Source organism: Castor canadensis, chromosome 6 (assembly GCF_047511655.1).
Source record: "Castor canadensis chromosome 6, mCasCan1.hap1v2, whole genome shotgun sequence".
Taxonomy (NCBI): Eukaryota; Metazoa; Chordata; class Mammalia; order Rodentia; family Castoridae; genus Castor; species Castor canadensis.
Genome location: NC_133391.1, coordinates 117,929,843 through 117,950,136, shown reverse-complemented (window position 1 = coordinate 117,950,136; position 20,294 = coordinate 117,929,843). Strand labels below are relative to the sequence as shown.

Here is a 20,294-nt window from a genome sequence, read left to right as displayed (position 1 = left end):
ATTATATATATTCATTTATAGGTGGGTTGTTTCAATATTTATTTTTCACTCTCTAACATTTTTAAAGACATGTTTTGTTCAGTTATGGGAAATAGTCTTTTCCTTTTCATCTTAAAAAATAATTGCTTCTCTTTAATTTTTTTTTTGGCAGTAGTGGGATTTGAACTCAGGGCCTTGTGTTTGCTAGGCAAGCACACTGCCCTTGAGCCATACCCTCTCATTAGTTTTATCTTACTGGAACTGTTTCTGGTTAGAAGTTGGACATTCTATTTCCATTTCTTCATATTTTTCTACTTTCTTGGAGGTTTTTTTTTTATGATCCTTAACCTCATATTATTCCATTTATTTTTAAATTTTTTGCTAGCATAATTTTAATTTCCAAGAGATTTTCCTTGTTCCCATGTAGTTTTAATTTATAGAGTCTTTGTGACTAGAATATGTCTTAAATATTTCTTTGAAGATAGTAATTATGGTTTTTGGAAACTTTCTTCAGTTTTGGGGGTCCCCTAAATTGTCTGGATTTTTCAATTTAGATTTGTCTCTGTGTTTATTTTAGGCTCCCTCTGTCATAGTCCATAGTATACCCACCATTTCAGATTGGTGTGGGGGTTGAATTGAATGAAAGATGTGTGCAAAGTATGTGAAACAGTGCCTGGCATTTAATGAGTACTCAACATGTTGTTTTGTGATTTTAAAGGTTTTCCAAGAGCCTGGCTATATTTATAGATCATCTTGAAATACCTTTTAAATAAATGTAAATGTTGAAAATTTTCAGATGAAAATACAAAAGGTTAGTGTTCTAAGAAGTTTGAGAAGTTTTTCAATTCAAGAATTTTTATACCTTGGAATCTCGGTGCTGGTGTCTTATGTCTGTATCTTAGCTACTTGGGAGGCAGAGATCAGGAAGATAGTGGTTCGAGGTCAGCTCAGGCAAATAGTTCACAAGGCCCCATCTTGAAAATACCCAATACAAAAAAATGGCTGGCAGAGTGGTTCAAAGGTAGAGCACCTGCCAAACAAGTGTAAGGCCCTGAGTTCAAACCCAAATATCACCACACACACAAAAAATTTATACCTTGGACTAGAGGTGTGCCTCAAGTGCTAGAGTACCTGCTTTGCAAGTGCAAGGTCCTGTGGGTTTAAACTCCAGTCTCAAAAAACAATATACTTTCATCTACTTTGATCAGTTTTAAGATGTAGCCCAAATATGTTAGAGTAGAGAAACTTAAAGTTTGTAAACTCCTGAAGCCTGATACATGTCAGTATAAATTAGAGAAGATTCAAGTTTGTTCTCATAGCAACAAATCTCTCCTCTCTGATATTTTTTTTTATGAACAGAAGAGCTTGATAGCCCAGGAATTTCTAGTAATTTATAGCCTATTTTGTGTGTGTGACAGCCTATAATTTGAGTAATCGTATGGGTGTGTGCCCTTCTTGTGAAAATCATCCTGTGTGTTGCAGTGGGGAAAGCTGAGCAGTGCTGTCTAGTTCAGTGTCTATGTCTACAAGTGAGACATGGAAGTTCTCACTGTGATGGTGACTAACCAAGATCAAACAATATGCATGACTCAGTGGGAGAAGCCTTGCAGTTCATTCTACCTTTATACACTTCCAGTTTGATTCTACTAAGAAGACAAGGCTCAGACTCCATGAGATTTTCAGTTCTTTTCTAAACAACCAAACTGATGATTCCTAATGACTCTGATTGGTGTAGGTACAATTTTTGAACCAGATATTCACTAAACCATTCATTTATCTTACAGCATAAATTGCCATCTTCCAATATTATGACCTGAATTTTATTTTGATATTCTTGAGCTAGATGTACTGCCTTTATTTCCTATATCTTAAATGTTGCTTTTTAGTTTTACATGAACTCAAATTGAGAAGAGTAAAGAATAGGAATCCAAATTCAAAAAGAACCTTCATTGCCCAGGATAAATATACCCAAGATATAAAATGAGATACTTTCTAAATTACATTTCACCTAGGCGATATTACTGGATTTTCTAGGCAAGAGCAAAGACCATACCTGAATCAGTATCATTTTTAATGGGTAGCTATAAACTCAAATGAACCTCGTCCATTTTATGGACAATTTGTATGTCTTTCTAAATAGATATAAACCTATACACATAACTTGCCCATGACTTGTCATAGTTGCGTTAATACTGTCATAAACATGCTTGTCATCCAGAGGGCCTCTAACTCATTACCACAGCACTCCACTTATATCAGATATATAGAAACTGTAATATTAGAATAACAGGGCATCCTTTATAATATTATAGTCCAAATATATGGAAGACTCTTGACTTAAAAAAACTCACCAGGAAAATTTCAAACATAAAAAAAGCAATCATTTAATGAATTCCAACTACCCACAACCAGTTTTAACTATTACCAACCCATGGCTGATCTTGGGTGCATTCCCTTTTCTCTGTCCACTCATGTTGGGTTATCATAAAGAAAATATAGGACAGCCTATTATTTCATCCAAAAATATGTCAGTATCTTTCTCTGAAAGATAAGAACTCTGTTTTTTAACTTCTCCACAATATCATTATCAGATAACCTAAAACAACATTACAACAATTGTCACTTAATCATGCTGTGAACATTGGACTTTCTCTGATTGTCTTATAAAGTGCCTTTTCCCTTGGTGTGTTAAATTATCTTATATTGCATTTGGTTGGCATATTTCTTAAGACTCAGGCTAAAATCTCTCTTTTTAATCTTGCTATTTATTTGTTGAAAAACTGCTTCATTTTTTGTCTGAAAAATTCCCCACATTCTGGATTTTGCTGATTGCATCCTCTTGGTGTCATTTAGTGTATTCTTTTGTCCTGTAATTCCTATAGTTGGAAATAGATGTTTAATTAAATGCTAGCTTTATTTTTTGATGTGAGAACATTTCCACAGATGGTGCTGTGCATTTCCTATTGCATCCCATCACACGGAACGCAATGTCTGTTTCTCTTTTTGTGATGTTAAGATTGGTCCCTGGGTTCATATGTTGTCAGCCTTATCTACCTATTGTAAAGCGTTCCTTCAGCTTTCCTCAGTATCTCTAGAAGTCATTGATAACTATTGCCTTGGTCTACTGTAGACATCACACACAGGGTCCTGAGATTCTGGATTTGGAAAACCTCATCTACTACCAACTTCTCACCCCCTGATTTGTTCTAATATCTTGGTCAGTTATTTTCTCCTAATAGTCTATAATATAGTTATACTTCTCTAATGTCTTGTTCTCAAAAACCATGTTGTCTGAAAGACAACATTGTAAGGTATGCCATGAGAAAATGCTCCCTGAGTTTGGGGGATGCCTTGAACTGTTTTTCCCTCTCAGGGTTTATAATACAAATAAGCCAATTCTAGTTTGGAGGAATCTGTTGGTTTAAGAAATTTGACTTACACAGAGTTTCATCCACTTATTTGAGCACCGTTTTCTTCTGTCATGCATACCTATTGGTATCCTGTTTAGAGAAACACACTTTGAAATGCACCTTAAGGAAGAGGTAAGCCTTTTGGGCTTGCTGGTATTCAGGTCATGGCTTTTACAGGTGGCACATTTGTGAAAATGCAAATGTGAGAGCAAATGCTGTGCATATGTTTTGTTAACATAATTTTATTTTCACTGTGTCTATTGCTTTTATTTCTTGGTTTCTTTTCAGCATTACTTATATAGATATATATTGTTTCAAATATGTCAATTACCAATAAGAAAATGAAGTACAACCACAATTTTTGAAAAATTATAGTATGATTTTCTTTCTCACTTAACAAATTTATACATGCATCTCTCTCTCTCTTCTTGAAGCACACTTTTTAAAAAATTTCAGGTGCAATATTGGCACAGAAGAAGTAGAAAAAGGGATCATAACACTAATTTAGATTGTTTGCTTCAGATATCAACTCCAGATTGGCTTTCATGCCAGAGGGTTACATCCTGTTTGTGGCTCACTATGGAAAATTGAGTTAAGCAAAGTTAGGGACAGAGACCAATTTTCCTTTGCTCTGAAGCTATCTCAAGGTCTGTACAATAAATGTTTTCCATTGAAGGGAAAATGTTGTGCATTAGTGCTCCTGAGGAAAGCAGAGATTGCCAGCAATGCTAACAGGAAGTGAGTTTTTAGATGTTTCAGAGTGTGAGCATAAATCAATCACTAAACAGGGAATGCAACTTGTTTTGCAGTGTTGGATCACTGATGATAAAACCATTCTTTAGGTAGCGTTATTGTAGGAAAGTGTGAATTTTGATTTTAGGGCCATGCACAAGGGATATAATAATCAGAAGTACAAGTCAGAACACTTGATGAAAGTAAACAAGAAGGGAGCCAAGGCTCAGAAGATACGAAGTCCTGTTCTGTGACCTTTGTTGGGGAGCATAGAGTAGGATAAGACAAGGAGAGGGTTGACCAATGCGTCATCAGTGACTTCAACAGTAGACTAAACATGGCTTGTGTAGTGCGAGGCGTCCAGGTTCTTGGCCACTGGGTATGCGGTGGGACTCACTTTGGTCCTTGGCCGCTGGTGTCTGCGAAGAAAGTTCTACAGTGCATTTAAAGTCAAGTAAAACCTTGATTTAAAGATGGTCATGATTCAAAATACTTTTGTATTCAGAAAACTCAGAAGACAGCAAGGACTACATTCATTAAATATTTTAACATTATAAACAGCACTTTTCTACTTGTCACAAGCCTGTTCTTTAAGAAAAGTTGCTCATACGTTTGCTGTTAATACGTGGGGATATCAAGTACAGCTTTTGACTGTGGACATCATTTTCAACTCATTAGCTTGCTTTCTTTCAAAGATTGTGTGTGGGCTTCCCTTGAATATGTGTTGGTGGGAAAACTGAAGAAAGAAGAGCAGAGAAAACGTCTGACAACTAACATAAAAGCATTATTTTAAATGCAACTTCATGTAAAGAATTTGATTTCAGTTCCTGGGTCCAAGGGAGTGAGAAGGGCATTCATTTCTCGTACCTCTAGAATATTGTTTGATGAATCACGAGCCCAAACACAAATGTAAAAATCCACATCCAATGCAAGAAGTTTAAGAGACCTTCATGATGATTTCAGTTTAGCCCTTTGTGAACAGGAGCCCAGAAAGGGGAAATGACTTGTCCAAGGTTACATTTTACTTTGTGACTTAGAAGATTTTAATTGCTTCAAAATTTAGGAGCCACTTTGTTGAGTTTAAATGTGACACATAGTTGTGTTTTGGGCTTGAAAATAACCTTTTATACAGTTGGCTCAAAAGAAGAAGAAAAATGGTGAGCAGATGGAAGACTGATTGTCTTCACTAATTAGAAATTTCTAATATTAGGTGAGTAGAGAGGAGTGCGAAAATGCTAAATGCAAATGTCAACAAGCAGGTTGCCACTAAAGAAGGGGAATCAGAGGGAACTGTCTTCGGGTGTCTCCACGCATGTGTGTCCCTTGCAACACAGGTATTTTTTGCCCCACAGATCTACAAGCGAAAAGAATGGTGCCAGTCAAATTGCAAATAGCTATAATTTTTAAAACTGTATTAAGAGACAAACTTAAATCCCAACATGGTCCTCATAATGTGAGTGTGGAAATTTTTTGTGGAGGCTAAACTTTAGTGTCTGAATAGAAGCTCAGTTATACAGCAGAAAAATCCCTGAACCAAGATTCTACTTTTCCACTTGCTTAGCCAGGCTTTTTTTTTTTAATGTGTTTCAGCTTGTTTGTGCTTATTTTAAGCTTAATAATGTTCACTCTGTTTAGTTTCCAGAGATATGGTAAGGATCAAATTATGTCTTTATGTCAAGAGGGACAAGATTTGTTCTTTGCAGTCAGTGTTTTGTTTTATTACAATAGTATTCGGTTTATAGCTGAACAAATTATGATTGTATTAATAGTTCTTTGCTTATTAAAAATAAATAATTCTATTTTTATCTCCTTCATTTAACAGGCATTTTGATCACAAATGAAATTGGATGATTAATTGTTCTCACTAAGAATTCTGCTTTCTGAATCTGTGAGGTTTAATTTTAACAGATGTTCTTTCAAGTGTAGGGTTCTGTATGATGGTTGTACTCTCTAGGGTAAAAACTGTGGGGAAAGGTGGCTGGCCTTGAGACATATACGGTTGCTGTGCTGGAGTTCTCTCGAGGTTGAAATGGAGTAATAAAGTCAGAAATTACAGAGTAGTTTCTATTTCAAAGACAGACTGTCTGACCTTGCCTACATAGTTCAGGTAGAAACCAACAAGGAACACAGAGAAGGAAATTGAGTTCCCGTCCAGGTGACACACAACCACACAACATCCAGTAATCCATCTGGAATTACAGCATGGGCCAGTCACCTTAGGGCCCAACAAGATCTCACTAGAAATATCGTTTTCTTGTGTTTTTATTCTTATTTGAAAATGTTCTGATTAAACCTCTACTTCTCTTTCACACATGTGCATACACACATGCACATACATGCACACACACTTTTCTTCTACCTTGCCATTCATTCTTGGTTCTCTAGCTTCCTGAACTGGAGCCTGCAATTTCATTTAAGATAAAAGAATTCTTTCTGAAATGCATTCTGTTCTCCGGCTTGTTTTCTGAACAAGTCTTCTCTTGAATCCATTAAGGGGACTTCCCAGATTCCTAGGCTTGTCAGTATTTTGGACTCCACCATGTTTTACCCCAGAGGAAGGAAACATGGATTAAAGACTTCCCGTGTGCCCTGTATTGTCACCTTTGTCAGCTGCTCATTCAACAGATAATTTTTCTCTCTCAATGTAATTCATGTGCCCTGGCTGGACCCTCTATTGGCAAGGAGTGCCAATAGTTAGGTAACTTGTTCAATCTGCTGGATAGAAGTTTTGAGATTTTTTTCTTTGAAGTTGTGTGATTAAACTATCCCAGTTAAACTGGGACTGCTTGTATTTTGAGGGACTTCATTTAATAGCTGGGGAGAGGAAGTGAGAGAGTGAATGTTGTTGTGGCCACTGTGTCTCCTGATGTGATAGCAGGATGGAGAGCATTTGGTTGGTTTATAGTCTTGTTCTGAGAGTGGAATTGTTGCTGGGGATATTTGTGCTCGCCTGATTAAATGGGGGAGTTTGCTACTTCTGTAATAATTGCTATGTTAGTTCGGAGAGTCTCAGAATGTCTTTTGCTTTGCTATCTTGTATGAACTTATTTATTTTGGTGAGTGACCCTTCAAAATATATGCTTCAGGGAGGGAAATAATAAACATCCAGTGTCCCTTAACTTGGAAAATACAGACAAGCCACTTCCAGCACACTGAGAGTTGAGAATCACTCTGTACCTGACATGCAAGGTGTCTTCACACAGCCCCAGACCTCTAGGTTGAGATCCTGATTACTTCCTAGCTATTTGATGTAGGGCATAGAGTCTAACTAGCCTGAACCTCAGTTTCCCAACCTGTAAACTATAGGTTACAGCTTTTTTTTTAGTGGTACTGGGGTTTGAACTCAGGGCCTCACTCTTACTAGGCAGGTGCTATACCACTTGAGCCACTCTGCCAGCCCTTTTTTATGTTGGGTATTTTCGAGATCAGGTCTCATGAGCTATTTGCCCAGGCTGGCCTCGAACTGTGAACCTCCTGATCTCTGCCTCCTGAGTAGCTAGGATTATAGGCATAAGCTATCAGCATCTGGCTTGGTACAGCATTTTGAGGTATAAAGCAATAATGCATATAAACAACCTGGCCCAGTTCCTACCTGTGATGGCCAGGAGAAGGCACTGATGGATGGTGGTGGTTAGAGGCATCATCAATGGTTACACTTTCTGTTGCTAGTGGGTTCCTGATATTTGAGGTACAGGACTTGGAACCAGGGTCAGTAGAATCAAGTTGCCCCACTGTAAGTGGGATTTTTCTTTATGTCTGATTGCCCTGTGTCTTTGAGCAAACTGTGGAGTGCAGCCTAGCCTCCTTGTTCCTTCCCTGGTCCTCCTGTGCAGAGGCACAGGATCCTCCAGATCTGGCTCTTGATCCTCCAGGTACCTGTGTCTTCTTCTTTGGCCCTGGTTGCTCATCCTCCATAAGTCCCACCTCTTATTGAAAAAAGGGATGATATGAAATAGCAAAGGCCACCACCTCCCCAAGATGGAAGCTTGTGGGGACAATTGCCCTTCATTTCTGCCAAGCTTTGAATACTACCTTCTCTAGCAACAGAAGATCCATGCTAGGAGGTAAAAAGTCAAAGGCATTTCAGCAGGTCTGAAATCCATCGAAATAATAGAGGCTTTGAATAAAATGGGGCCAGGTTATAATGACCTCTTATTAATGACTGGAAATGAAGCAGGTGAGTCTCGGGGTGGCCTTCCCTATGTCCCCACCTGGACTTCCATTCTTGCTCTGCTTTTGGCTCCAACAGAAGCTAGGGTTTTTTGTTTGTTTGCTTTTGTTTTTTTATGATTTTGCCTTATGGCTGCGCCTCAGGGAGGTTGATTAATGGAGGAGGTATCGTGAAAATGATTTGCCTCAAGTATCTTTCTTTAAGTCAGAGAAGTCCTTCATCTCCCTTTTAACCATAACATTAAAGGGTTTTATCAGAAAAAAGAGGTCAGTACAGTGCCCTGCTGTTGCTAGGTAACCAGAAAAAAAATAGCCAAGTCCAATCATAGTTGCTACTGGCATGATTTTCCCTAGGAACCTGCTTATTCTTCTAAGTCCTTTGTGTAGTCTGAAGGGATTTACACAATGGTAAAGCTGGAGGAGCTCCTTTCTTCTACTCCTTTCTCCCCACCCCTTGCCCACATCAGTAAAGTCCCAGATATGCTATTGGAGTCTTGAGGTCAGTTCTCAACTTTGAGATCTCCCGAGGGAAGGTGCTGTACAGATACAAATGAAGTTTATTACACAGAGCTAGACTATATTTTCAAGGCCTGTGTTCATTTAAGAAAATCAATGGGGAGGGGAAGGGGGAAGAAATGACCCAAACATTGTATGTACATATGAATAAAAGAAAAAGAAAATCAATGGGCATCTCTTTCTCAGTGGATGGGAACCAAATCTTCATTCACTTGACACTTCCCTAGGAGTATTTTGAAAAGTAATTTTTACTTGCATGAGACATTCATGAACTTAATGTAATGCATATTAATGATAATGATGAAGTCATTAGACATCATTGTCTTCCTTTCTCCCTAGGCTTCACCATTTTCTCTGTGGCTGACTACACGGGCACTGCATTTTCTGCTCTCTGAGATAGAATGTCATCTGCCTTTTGGGTCCCAAACTGACTCTCCTATAACCTGTGCTTTCTGTCTGTTACAGATTTGGACACCTTCCAGACTGAGTCTCCAACCTCCCAGGACTTAAATCCCCTCTGCCCTCAGCCACAGACATTTATAGCAGAAGCCAAGCTGAATCTACAGACAGTGGCCAGACAAGCTGGTGAAGCTGGAGATGGAGCTGAAGAAAATATTGTTTACCTCTGATTGTATTGTCATTATTTTTCCAAACAAACAAACAAAAACACTGGCACTTTTGGGAGAACCTTCCTTCCCCCCCTCATTTCTTGTGTGTGTGATTGTCTGTGTCCAAATTGCATTAAGAATAATATTTAATATTTCATGCAAGTTCATTTTTTGGCATGAGTTTAATAATTAAATTATTGAAAACAGCTCTGTTTGTATAATCTTTAACTTATCACACCTACTTTCAGATTTCTGGAGGAGAAATTAACTTGAATAAGCAAAAGTATTTTAAAAGTTCTTTTGCCTGTCAAGTAAAATTCCTTATTGCATTTTGTACCCAATCATCTGGATTTTGAAATGCCTTTTAAGATCAAGATGAAGCAATTTGGACTTAAAGAATGGTATTCATAAGAACTGAACTTTTGCTGTTGATAGTTGCTTATCAAGAGTGGCCTTAGTGACCAAAAAGTCAAAGGGGGCTATGAGAAAGGCCTTTTCTCAACTAGCTTTTATGGGTAATTTATCTTTGAAGCATCAAAGGTAGAGGTCTATCACAGTCACCATTCAGCGAACGTGACCTGCCTGGGCTCCTGTTCTGACTTGGTGGCCACTATGCCAGGGACACATTCAAGACCAGAAGCATATGCTTTGAGAATTGCTCTCTTGGTTTTAATATTGGTGAGGCTTCAAGTCACAGTTCAGCAGCGTCTTTCAGCCCCACCAAGAGACCCCCCCCACAGGTCAGTTTTGATGAAACTACACTAAGAGCCCTCACTTCTGTCAGCTGGCCTGTCCCCTGCTGGCACCTGGAGCACCAGTGACCACCACCCACTGGAAGAGCCCTCCCCTGCAGTTCTTTAAGGACAAGATGGCTCGCTCTTGGCAAGCTTGCTTCTTGGGTGAGCTCTTGCTGGCCACCCAGGTCAGTTGGCACTTGCTACCTTCAGAATAATATGGGTCTTTGTGAGAAAAGAAACCAGGAAATACTCTCATCATGTTCTTCAGAAATATTTGTATATGTTTTGGTCAGTGTCAATAAATATCTTTTAACTCATTATTTTACACTGTAATTTTAATATTAAGCATAGGACTACAATAAAACACACATAACTCTCTCCTTGTGAAAGTGAAAATAAAGGAGGATTATTAAGTTCATCCAGAATTGTAACAATAAACAGGAGAGAGATGTGATGGGAAGGGAAAAAGAATTTACTTGGATCCCAATTTTTTTCCTTATTAAAGTTATAAGTTGTTTATCTATGTTATATTTTTACTTAGGCAAGTCAAATGTTTTTAAAGAAGCCCTTTGAAGAGGTACCCTTTTTCTGACACTTGCTGCTTCTGGCCATTTTTGTCACAAAAGAAAGTTCAGTGACTAATCTTTCCCCAGAATAGCTATAGCTTATTAAAATTTTAGTCGGTCACTTCATCTCTAAGCTAAATTCCTAAATTATAAGATGCACTGCTTATTCCTAACGTCACCTAGAAAGGAAAATCTATCATCTTTCTTCCTCCAATTCCAGAATCCTGTATCACTTGAATGAAAACCATGTCGCTATTTCAGTCTAAATCCTTGCTCCACCAGCTATAAATACCTATCATTTTTTTTCATGACATTGGAGATGGAAATAGTGAAAATATGTAAAGATGTTCAAAATCCCCATAGGGTTCTTTAAAAATACCTGTGTTCAGTTGATTTTCAAATCCTGCAAAACTATAGTCTTTGTGCAATCCCTCTGGGGAGGCCAGAGCATTTTTTGAGATACCTATATTCATAGGTTCCTCTTGGTAATTCTCTTGTTTAATCTTATGACTTTTCAATGGCATATGGCTAAATTTCAAAGCTTTATTGATAAATTCTTCCTTTTTACTTTGTCCTCACTATGTAACGAGCATAAATCCTGCTATGATTTGAATACTAATACCCTCAAATTCCTATGTCAAAATGTCATCACCAATACATTGATATTAGGAGATGGTGAGGCAGGGTAGACTTAGGAAGAGTTCGGGACTCTTAGAACATATGTGACTTAACATTGTATTTTAGGTTAAACATTCTTCTCTTTCTCTGAGCCTTCTTTTCTATTGCAAATGTGTGTAGGTTATTAACACTCTCACCCGGCCTAGGGACCACCTATGCCCCTCCCACTCATTGATTATTGGTGCTTGGGAATCACCTTCCTATAGGTGAGTGTATGTTTTAAAAGCACCTGGAAAGAGAAAGACTCTCTCTGCTTCCAGCTCCCACCTGGCCCACCATGGCCTTTTGTGACTCCTTTCCTTAATCTTCAGTAAACTCCATTACTGCCCTACTACACCCCTGTGTCCTGCCTGCATGCTTCCACGTGGGACACAAAGAATTTGGAAATCTTCTGATCAGAGGCTACACCAGCCTATAGCAATGGGACCTTTGAGAGCTGGTTAAATATGAGGACAGAGCCTTCAAAAATGGGTTTAATGCACTTAAAAGAGGTCCTTGTACCATCATTATATGGAGAACACAACAAGAAGACTCCTTCTATAAGCCAGGAAATTGACCCTCATCACACACCAAATCTGCTGACACCTTGTTTTTGGACTTCCCAACCTCTAGAACTGTGAGATCTAAGTTCCTGCTGTATATAAGCCACCCAGTTTCTGGTATTTTGTAATAGCAACTAATAGGCTAAGATCACAACAGAGACAAACTTTGTGGCTCCCATACAAATTCATTAATTTTACAAAAAGATCACTCTATTTCCCAGACTCATAAATAAGTTTCCCCTGAAGGATATACTTTTCCTACCAAGTTGAGCTTAAAGAAAACAGTAATCCTTTAGACTTTTGTCCCTTCCAGGCTGCATGAGTTTTTGTGTCATCTCATTTTGAGTCCAAGTCTTGTTTCATCAGGATGCATAATTGCTGGAATCATGAAAACACCTTCCAGTGAACTCACAGTGGAAGTCCTGTTCATTCAGAAAAGTGCAAAAACACTTGTTGCTGAGGAGGTGTGTATGTGTACACAAGAGCAGGTTATGTAAAGTAAGCTCACATAACTAAATTATGGGATGACAAAGAGGTAAAAAGGAATATGCACTCATCCTGTGATTAGGACCACATTTAAAGTCAGAAAAACAGCCGGAAGTCATTAATGTTCAACCCTCTCTGTCTTTCCCATTGAGAGCAGCAGAGGTCGAAAGAATAGATTTTGGAGCCAGATGTGCCATTTACTTGACTGTGTGTCCTTGGCATATTACTTCACTTCTCTGTCTGTTTTCTTGCCTATGAAAGCAGGGATAATTACCTTATGGGACATTTGTGAAGATTAGATGATTGGTATATGGAATATACTTAGAGCCTAGGGCATGGCAATCATTCAATATATGCTAGTCAGTATCATATTTAAACAAACCTGTTCCTAGTCTTTAAGCAGATTGCCCCAGCAGAACCAGAAACAGTGACTAGAGAATTCGAATGTCTGCAGATGGCTGGTCATGAGGTTGCAGTAATGTTCCATAAGTCAGCTTTCAACTCATTTGCATCTCTAAACTGCCTCTATACCCATGCATTTAATAAGCATTTATTGACTGTCTGCTAAAGGCCAAGCAATGTTCTGGGAACAAAACAAAGAGGAACAAGCCTACAAACTGCTGGAGAAGTCTCACACATGAACAGATAATCCTGACAGAGACACAATGACAGGGAGAAGGGCAGGTTGCTGAGAGAGTTCATAGGAGGAGCCTACTGGGGGCCGGCAACACGTGGAATGGAGAGAGGCATTCTAAAGCAGGAGATGCCAGTGGCTTGAAGGATAAATAGAGAATATGTGGAAAAGATATTTCCAGCAAGAATACCATGCAAAAGTCTAGAGACAGGAAGTAAGGCAAGACATGAGAGGCACTGAAGTTCACATTTGAAGGTGCCCAGGGTGAATTCCTTCACCCTAGATTGCATGTCCAATGAGAATATCTGTCTCTACCTCTTTCAAGCACCTTTATATAAGCAGAGGGAAGGATGAAGTCCTACCCCCATCTCTTTGGTAACTGATCAGGTTCTCAGTGAAGCCAAGCCTTGGAGTGTGGAGGAATATTTGCTTCCACACTGGGATGCTGTGCTCTTCAAGAGTGAACTGATGCCACTCATCTTGTCCCCTTTTTACATGTATCTCAACCACAAAGCAATGTGGATTCTAGTCAAATAGTCAGATAACTGCTCCACAAGAAATCAAGAGTAAAGGGGACCCTGGGATCACCCAAAGACACTTACTTCCCCTTTAATCTGCCAAATCAGGAAAAAGGGGAATGCGGGGGAAAAATGAAGGGGACACATGCATGAAAGAGTCCAGAATAATTATGTGATTGACGCGAAGAGTTTACAGTATTCTTTCCTGAGGCAATAACATAGCATAGAAAGTCCAATAGACCTGGCTCTGCTGCTGGCATCCTTTTGCAGTGCACTGTGTGGTGCAACCCCACAATGCCCCATTCACAGTGTTTGCAATTGTACTCCAGAGTGGCCAGGCTCCTAGACGCCAATGTGAGAGGAACTTCCTGTGGGTGGACAACCCTGCAGCTTTGCTTTTGAGCTAAGTTGCTCATCTATGAGTGGGAATAATAATAAGAGCCCTACCTTGCAGAGCTGTTGTGAGAACTACATGAACTAAGCCCAGGACAGTAAACGGTACATAGTAAGCACCCTAAAAATGACATATGCTAGTGATACGAGTGGGAGAAAGGCAGGCTTGGGTATGCCCAAGAACCAAAATAGCTGGAGCATTATTCAGTTTTCCACAGTCCTTTCTTTCCTGTGTCCTGACAGACATGCAAGATCAAGTCCTGCTATGATGCTGGGCTCAGAGTAAGAGCTTCATGCTGAGTATTGAGTGAAGGAATGAGGGGATAAATAAGAGCCTTTGGAAATCTGAGATCAAATCGTTGCCAGAACTAGAACTAGAACTTTGATCCATTACATTCTTTGCCTCTGGCTGCTGAGTTCAGAGCAGTCATTTCAAGTTGATGATTGAACATCGCTTGGGGTGAAGGAACTTGAAGGGGGCCCATGGTTCTGTAGTTCCTAGAAGCCTCATGGCTGACAAACCTCAGCACACCATTAATTGAATCCTAGTTGTTTGTCTCCCAATAAAACTCTTTGAAAAGCAGCAAGTCAGGAGGTTTAGATACAACCAACAGCCAAGAGTCTTGTAACAACTGCCCAAGGACAGAGGTTGCACCTGGGGAGAAGAGGACTACATTTTCTTTCCTATCTCACTAGATTCTAAATTACACTAGAGAACTGTCCTTTATTCCTGCAAGGACCCCTAACACCTTCTCCATCACCCCTTTTATTCATAAGCCTGGTCACCCCACAGGTTGCTGGATCACTTTGACTCTGTCCTCTGGGATCAATGGTCTACAGAGATCCATAAAGTTCCAGTCACTAGGAAAAGTTCACGAAGTTTCAGCGGCTCAGTTGAGGGTCCCCATTTTTTCCCCATAAAAGAAATGTGATTTATATGCTAAAATGCATTATTACTTACCTAAGAGTTTGTCCAAGTTCTTTTCCTTCTCTATCCTAGCTGTTTTGGGGTTGTTTACCTATTTGTAGACAGAAGCAGTGAAGGGGAAGAGAGCTAGAACTTGGATGAATGGTTTACTTCTGATTAGCAACTCAAGTTAACCTTTAATGATGGACACCTATGTGATCTTCAATGCCACTTAAGGTTGTTAAATGCCTGGCTTGGTTTTTCTATGCTCTCTTTACCTTTACTTACCCCAGTCCCCGACATCATGGATAATGTCTAAGCAAGTTTTCTGGGTAGTGGCCAGTGCTTATTTTTTACAATCTCTAACATAACAGCTTCAAATATAAACACAAACACAGCCAGCATCAACAAGAGCATCTGCATAGACCATGGAGCTAAAAGAGATTCTCAGAAATTTGCTTGACATGTCCCTTGGCAGCTCACAGCCTCCTTGGAAAGCCTAGGTCCACCTCTCCACTGCTGGCAAGCTCTGATTTGGGTAAGACACTGGCAGCTGCCAGCAGAGGACAATAGACTTTTAATTAAAGTCTGTGGAGCCAAAGCTCAGAAAACACACCTTCTGAAGCATGGCTTTTAAACATTTGGATTTCTTCTAACTACCCTGTATACAATAACTCTATGCTTCATGAGGCAATGGCAGTCATTAATCTTCTACAGCACAGGAATTTCTTGTAACATTAAGGTTGTAATGGGATTTTTCTTCTTTTCTGCGAAAGCTTGAAAAAATAGTATTCCCTTCTACTCCCAGTTTGGGCAGTTGTTTTTACTCTGGTGGTCACATAACTTGATCTGTCCGTGCAAACACGCTTCGTGCAAAGGTCTCATTATATCTGACACTAGAATTAATGTAAACATATCTTGGTAATGGCCATATTTTGAGTTACTCACTTGGAGGAAGATTTTCTAATGTGGAGTCTGAGCCTGTTAAGCACCGTTGCTATGGAGACTGTGTGAGAGTTAGATTAATTAAGGCCCGAACAGATGTTGTGAAGTGTGCAGCACACGCTGTTTTCTGTTAGTAATTAAAGAGGGTGTGTGTGTGTGTGAGAGAAGAGGAAAAATGGAGATAATCAGAGACAAAGCAGTCAGACAGAAAGACGTGCCTGGCACCAGGCACGTAACATTTCCTCCAGTGAAACTCACCACTGATAACCTCTGCCGACACCTCTCTAGTTTCTCATCTCCCCAGGCCAGACAGAATAATTGCTTGCAATGGCCAACTGGTCCACCCAGTCTCCTTTCTTTGGTCTGATTTATAAGAGGCATAGGAATATGCAAAAACGTGTTCTTGGATCAGTGGGTTCAAACAACCCATCTGCCTGATCATTCATCCATCAAACTGGACTGTGTAAATGTCTTTCAAGCTATCTGACAGGAAGGCCAAGTTCACAGACTGGAGCTCGATTAGTTGTCTACCCTGCCGGAGGACTGACATCAGTGCATTGCTTGCACTGTTCCCAGGAGAGAGACTGTCTCAGGACTAGAAGGTGAATGAAGCATCAACTGGGTCAGGTTTCTTTTGGAAAATATTTCTTTCAGTTTGGACTAAATGTTTCAATTTTTAAAACAGGGTAGTTGATTTTTCATTTGAATAAAATGTTAATTTTAGGTTGAGGTCTGAGTTCAACAAGTTAGGCGCCATTTGAATCTGCTTAGTGATCCCAATGAGTAGTGTCCTCATGCTGCCTCCTCTTGGTTGGCAAGGAATATTTAGTGGTTTGAAAATTTCTCAGGTTTTTTCATCTGGCTGGGAAGCAATTTTCCTTGAGCTGGTAGCTTGTGAAGCACGAGTGAATTTTTTCTTTATCTCACAGCAATGGAAGTGGAGTTGTCTGAAAATGAGGAATTGGAAAACATAAAGGTAGTTTGTTTCCTGGTGGGTCAGACTCCTGGTGGCCTGAACTCAGCCTCCTCCCATCTATAGATCTTGGAGAGCAAGTTAGAAGGTAATAGAAAATTGTATGGCCTGGAAAGCAAAAAAAAATGTGGATTTGGGAAAGGAACACCTGTTCTCAACCAAAGCTTGGTATCTGCTCATACACATGGACCTCTCACCAGTCAAGCACTAACTTTTGCACAGTCTTTCTCTGTTACCACATGTCACTATTACAGTCTGGTTACATGATGGATTCAATCTATGAATGGGACTTTCTTTCCCTCCCTCCCTTCTTTCTTCCTTCCCTTCCTTCCTTCTTTCTTCCCTTTCTCTTTCCCTCCCTTTCTTCCTTTCCTCCCTCCCTTCTTTCCTTCCTTTCTTTATTAATTAAGTGAAGGTTTCAGGAGATACTTTTATACTTCAGAGTAGGTCAGATGTTTTTCAATTTGTGGGTAATAGAAAGCCATAGAGAGAGGGAAAGAGGGACAAATTAGATCCTTGTGAACTCATCTGTGGGAAAAACTCAAGTTTGCATCTTTATTTCTATATTGTCCTCTAAAGTTATTGTACTGTTCTGAAGTTTACTCACCCTCAAACTTCTTTGCTAAACCTATTGTACTTCCCATTTTTCCTACTATTTGATGATTGGAACTGGCAGAGTAGCTCAAATGGTAGAGCACCTGCCTAGCAAGCATGAGGCCCTGAGTTCAAAACCCAGTACCACAAAAAATCCACTATTTGCGGATTAACTACATTAAACTCATGAGAGAAAGCATTTTGTGAGGCTACAGAAAGAAAAAGCAGTAGGATTTGCCTTTTGGTTAAACTGTGATTCTGTCTCTGATCATGAAAAGAAAACTGATCCATGAAAGATGTATAAGTCTGTCTGCCATTTTATTCTCCCCAACACATATAGATAAAGGGAAAAGTGTATTTTGGGTTTGTTTACTTGAAAAGAAATTGGGATGGGAGAAAAAACAACAGTGGTTTGATGTCTTTGAAGAGGCATCTAATGTCATAAAAGAGCAACAAAGGAAGCCTTAAACAAATGAATAAGAATGAGTCAGTCAGTGGAGTTAATTCAAGAGAAAGCCCTACTTTTCTCCTAAATTGTCAAATTTTGACAAAGTATTCTTGCCAAGTATCACCATGCATTGTGTGTATGTGCACGTGTGTGTGCGCACATGTATGTGTGCACTTGTGTCTGTATACACACTATTTATCATCACTTTTAAAAAGTGGATGCCCTAGAAAACAAACTTTGCTATTTTCTTTTCACTGTGTCTTTCCGTGTGTTAGAATGAGGCCAAAAGAACCCAACTGCCATTTGTCACAATGTTATGGACACAATTCACTGTCCCATTGTCTTTGTCCATTCAAGGTGAGTTATAAACAGTGGAAATTTATTTTCCACAGCTCTGGAAGCTGGGAAGTCCAATTAAGGCATTGGCAGATTTGGTGACTGGCAGAAAGGGCCTGCTCTCTGGTTCAGAGATGGTCCCTTCTCACTATGTCCTCCTACAGTGAAAGAGGCAAAGCAGTACTCTAGAACTTCTTTTCTAAGGGCATTAATTCCAATCAAGAGAGCTCCACTTCCCCAGTCCAGTCACTCCCAAGGGCCTCACTTCCTAATACCAACACATTGGTGATTGTGTTTTCAACATATGAATTTGGCGGGGTGTGTGTGTGTGTGTGTGTGTGTGTGTGTGAAAACAGTGATACCATGGCATACACCAACCCATGAAGTTGAGTAAAAAACATTACTCAAGCCATTGGCCAATGGGCCAAGGTTTAGTTCCTCTCTATCATCCACATATCAATATAAAATTCATGAATGTAGGCCAGGTATGTTGGCTTGCACCTGACATCCAAGCTATTAGGTAAGTAGAAATCATGAGGATCACAGTACAAGGCCAGTCTAGTTCCCTTCTCAAAAAAAAGAATACTAGCGAGACCCCATCTCAACCAATAAGTTAGGCATGACAGTTTATGGCTGTCATCCCAGGTACATGGAAGGCCATAGGTAGGTGGATCTTGGTCCAAGCCCACCTAAGCAAAAACATGAGATCCTATCTAAAAAACAAATAACCTAAAGAAGCAATAGGAGCTGGAGGTATGGCTTAGGTAGCAGAGCACTTGACTAACAAGTGCAAGGCCCTGAATTCAAACCCTAGTACCGCAAAACAACAACAACAAAACCAATAAGGGTTAATGTCTACCATGCTCAGGTCTCTACCTAATATAGAAACATAGCAAGGTGTCTGTCCTAAGCTATCTGCCATCCACAAGGATATCACTTCACCTTATGGAGTCAGGTGAGTCCCATATTGCAGCAAAAGGGCAATCCACTTCAGGAAGCATCACAGAGCAACAGAACCCAGCAACAAAATGAGCAGCCAAAGCAGACACATAGTTTTAGGACTTGACATAAATAAGGAAATCTCCGAGAGAAGAGGCGTGGAGGGACTGTGGCTGACAGTTGTTTTTGTCTGGACTTTCTGTTTTATGTGTGTGTGTGACTGGAGTTTTGAACTCAGGGCTTCAAGCTTGCAAAGCAGTAACTCCACCACTTGAGCCACACGTCTAGTCCATTTTGCTCTTGCTATTTTGGGAGGGGTCCTCAAAACATAATCCTTCTGATCTTAGCCTCTCCAGTAAATAGGATTATAGGTGTCAGTTACTGACATCTGGCTGGTGTTAGGATTTTTAATTTTGTTATTTATTTTGTAAAGTTTTGCATTTTATTATTATTTTTAAGATACCATCTCACTATGCAGCTCAGGCTTGCTTAAAACTTTCAATCCTCCTGTCTCAGCCTCTTGGGTGCTGGGATTATAGACATGCACCACTGTGCCCCATAGAGTTTGGAATTTTTTATTTAATCTTGTCTCAGTAGAGACAGACATGCCTCTCAGAGGCATCTGGAAGTATGTGAAGGTATTTTTGATTGGCGCTATAAAGTGGATAAGATGTGATACCTCTCCTCACCCATTATAAGTCATGGCCAACACTCTTACACAAAAGCAGATACCTTAAAAGCAACTGAGACCAATAGGAGAAGGGGACAGGAACTAGAGAAAAGGTTAGATCAAAAAGAATTAACCTAGAAGGTAACACACACGCACAGGAAATTAATGTGAGTTAACTCCCTTTATAGCTATCCTTATCTCAACCAGCAAAAATCCTTGTTCTTTCCTATTATTGCTTATCCTCTCTCTACAACAAAATTAGAAATAAGGGCAAAATAGTTTCTGCTGGGTATTGAGGGGGTGGGGGAGAGAAGGAGGGGCGGAATGGGTGGTAAGGGAGGGGGTGGGGGCAGGGGGGAGAAATGACCCAAGCCTTGTATGCACATATGAATAATAAAAGAAAAAAAAATTTGTATCTGTCACATAAAAAGCATTCTCAAACTTGAAAAAAAAAAAAAGACAGGTTAGCAAAAGAAAAGAAAAGCATAACAAAATTATTTAATCGAAGTTTTA

The 20,294-nt window shown here is 39.6% G+C and overlaps 1 protein-coding gene and 1 long non-coding RNA gene across 8 annotated transcripts in view; one reads left to right on the top strand and one right to left on the bottom strand.

Annotated features, from left to right (window-relative positions):
• Arhgef28 (Rho guanine nucleotide exchange factor 28) overlaps nt 1–10,472 on the top strand; it is a 285,671-nt gene extending 275,199 nt beyond the window's left edge. For 6 of the 7 annotated variants that reach the window (XM_074077301.1, XM_074077300.1, XM_074077298.1 and 3 more), the window contains one exon: nt 9,273–10,472. In XM_074077301.1, coding sequence (XP_073933402.1) covers nt 9,273–9,436 — 164 coding nt within the window. In that variant the 3' untranslated portion in view covers nt 9,437–10,472. The remainder of the gene's footprint in view (nt 1–9,272) is intronic. The other variant, XM_074077302.1, reaches the window with a different exon arrangement.
• Nucleotides 1–15,007, bottom strand: part of LOC141424185 (uncharacterized) — a 41,943-nt gene extending 26,936 nt beyond the window's left edge. Inside the window, exon 1 of the long non-coding RNA XR_012449143.1 lies at nt 14,931–15,007. This is a non-coding gene — a long non-coding RNA (uncharacterized lncRNA). The remainder of the gene's footprint in view (nt 1–14,930) is intronic.
• Nucleotides 15,008–20,294: the final 5,287 nt, after the last annotated feature.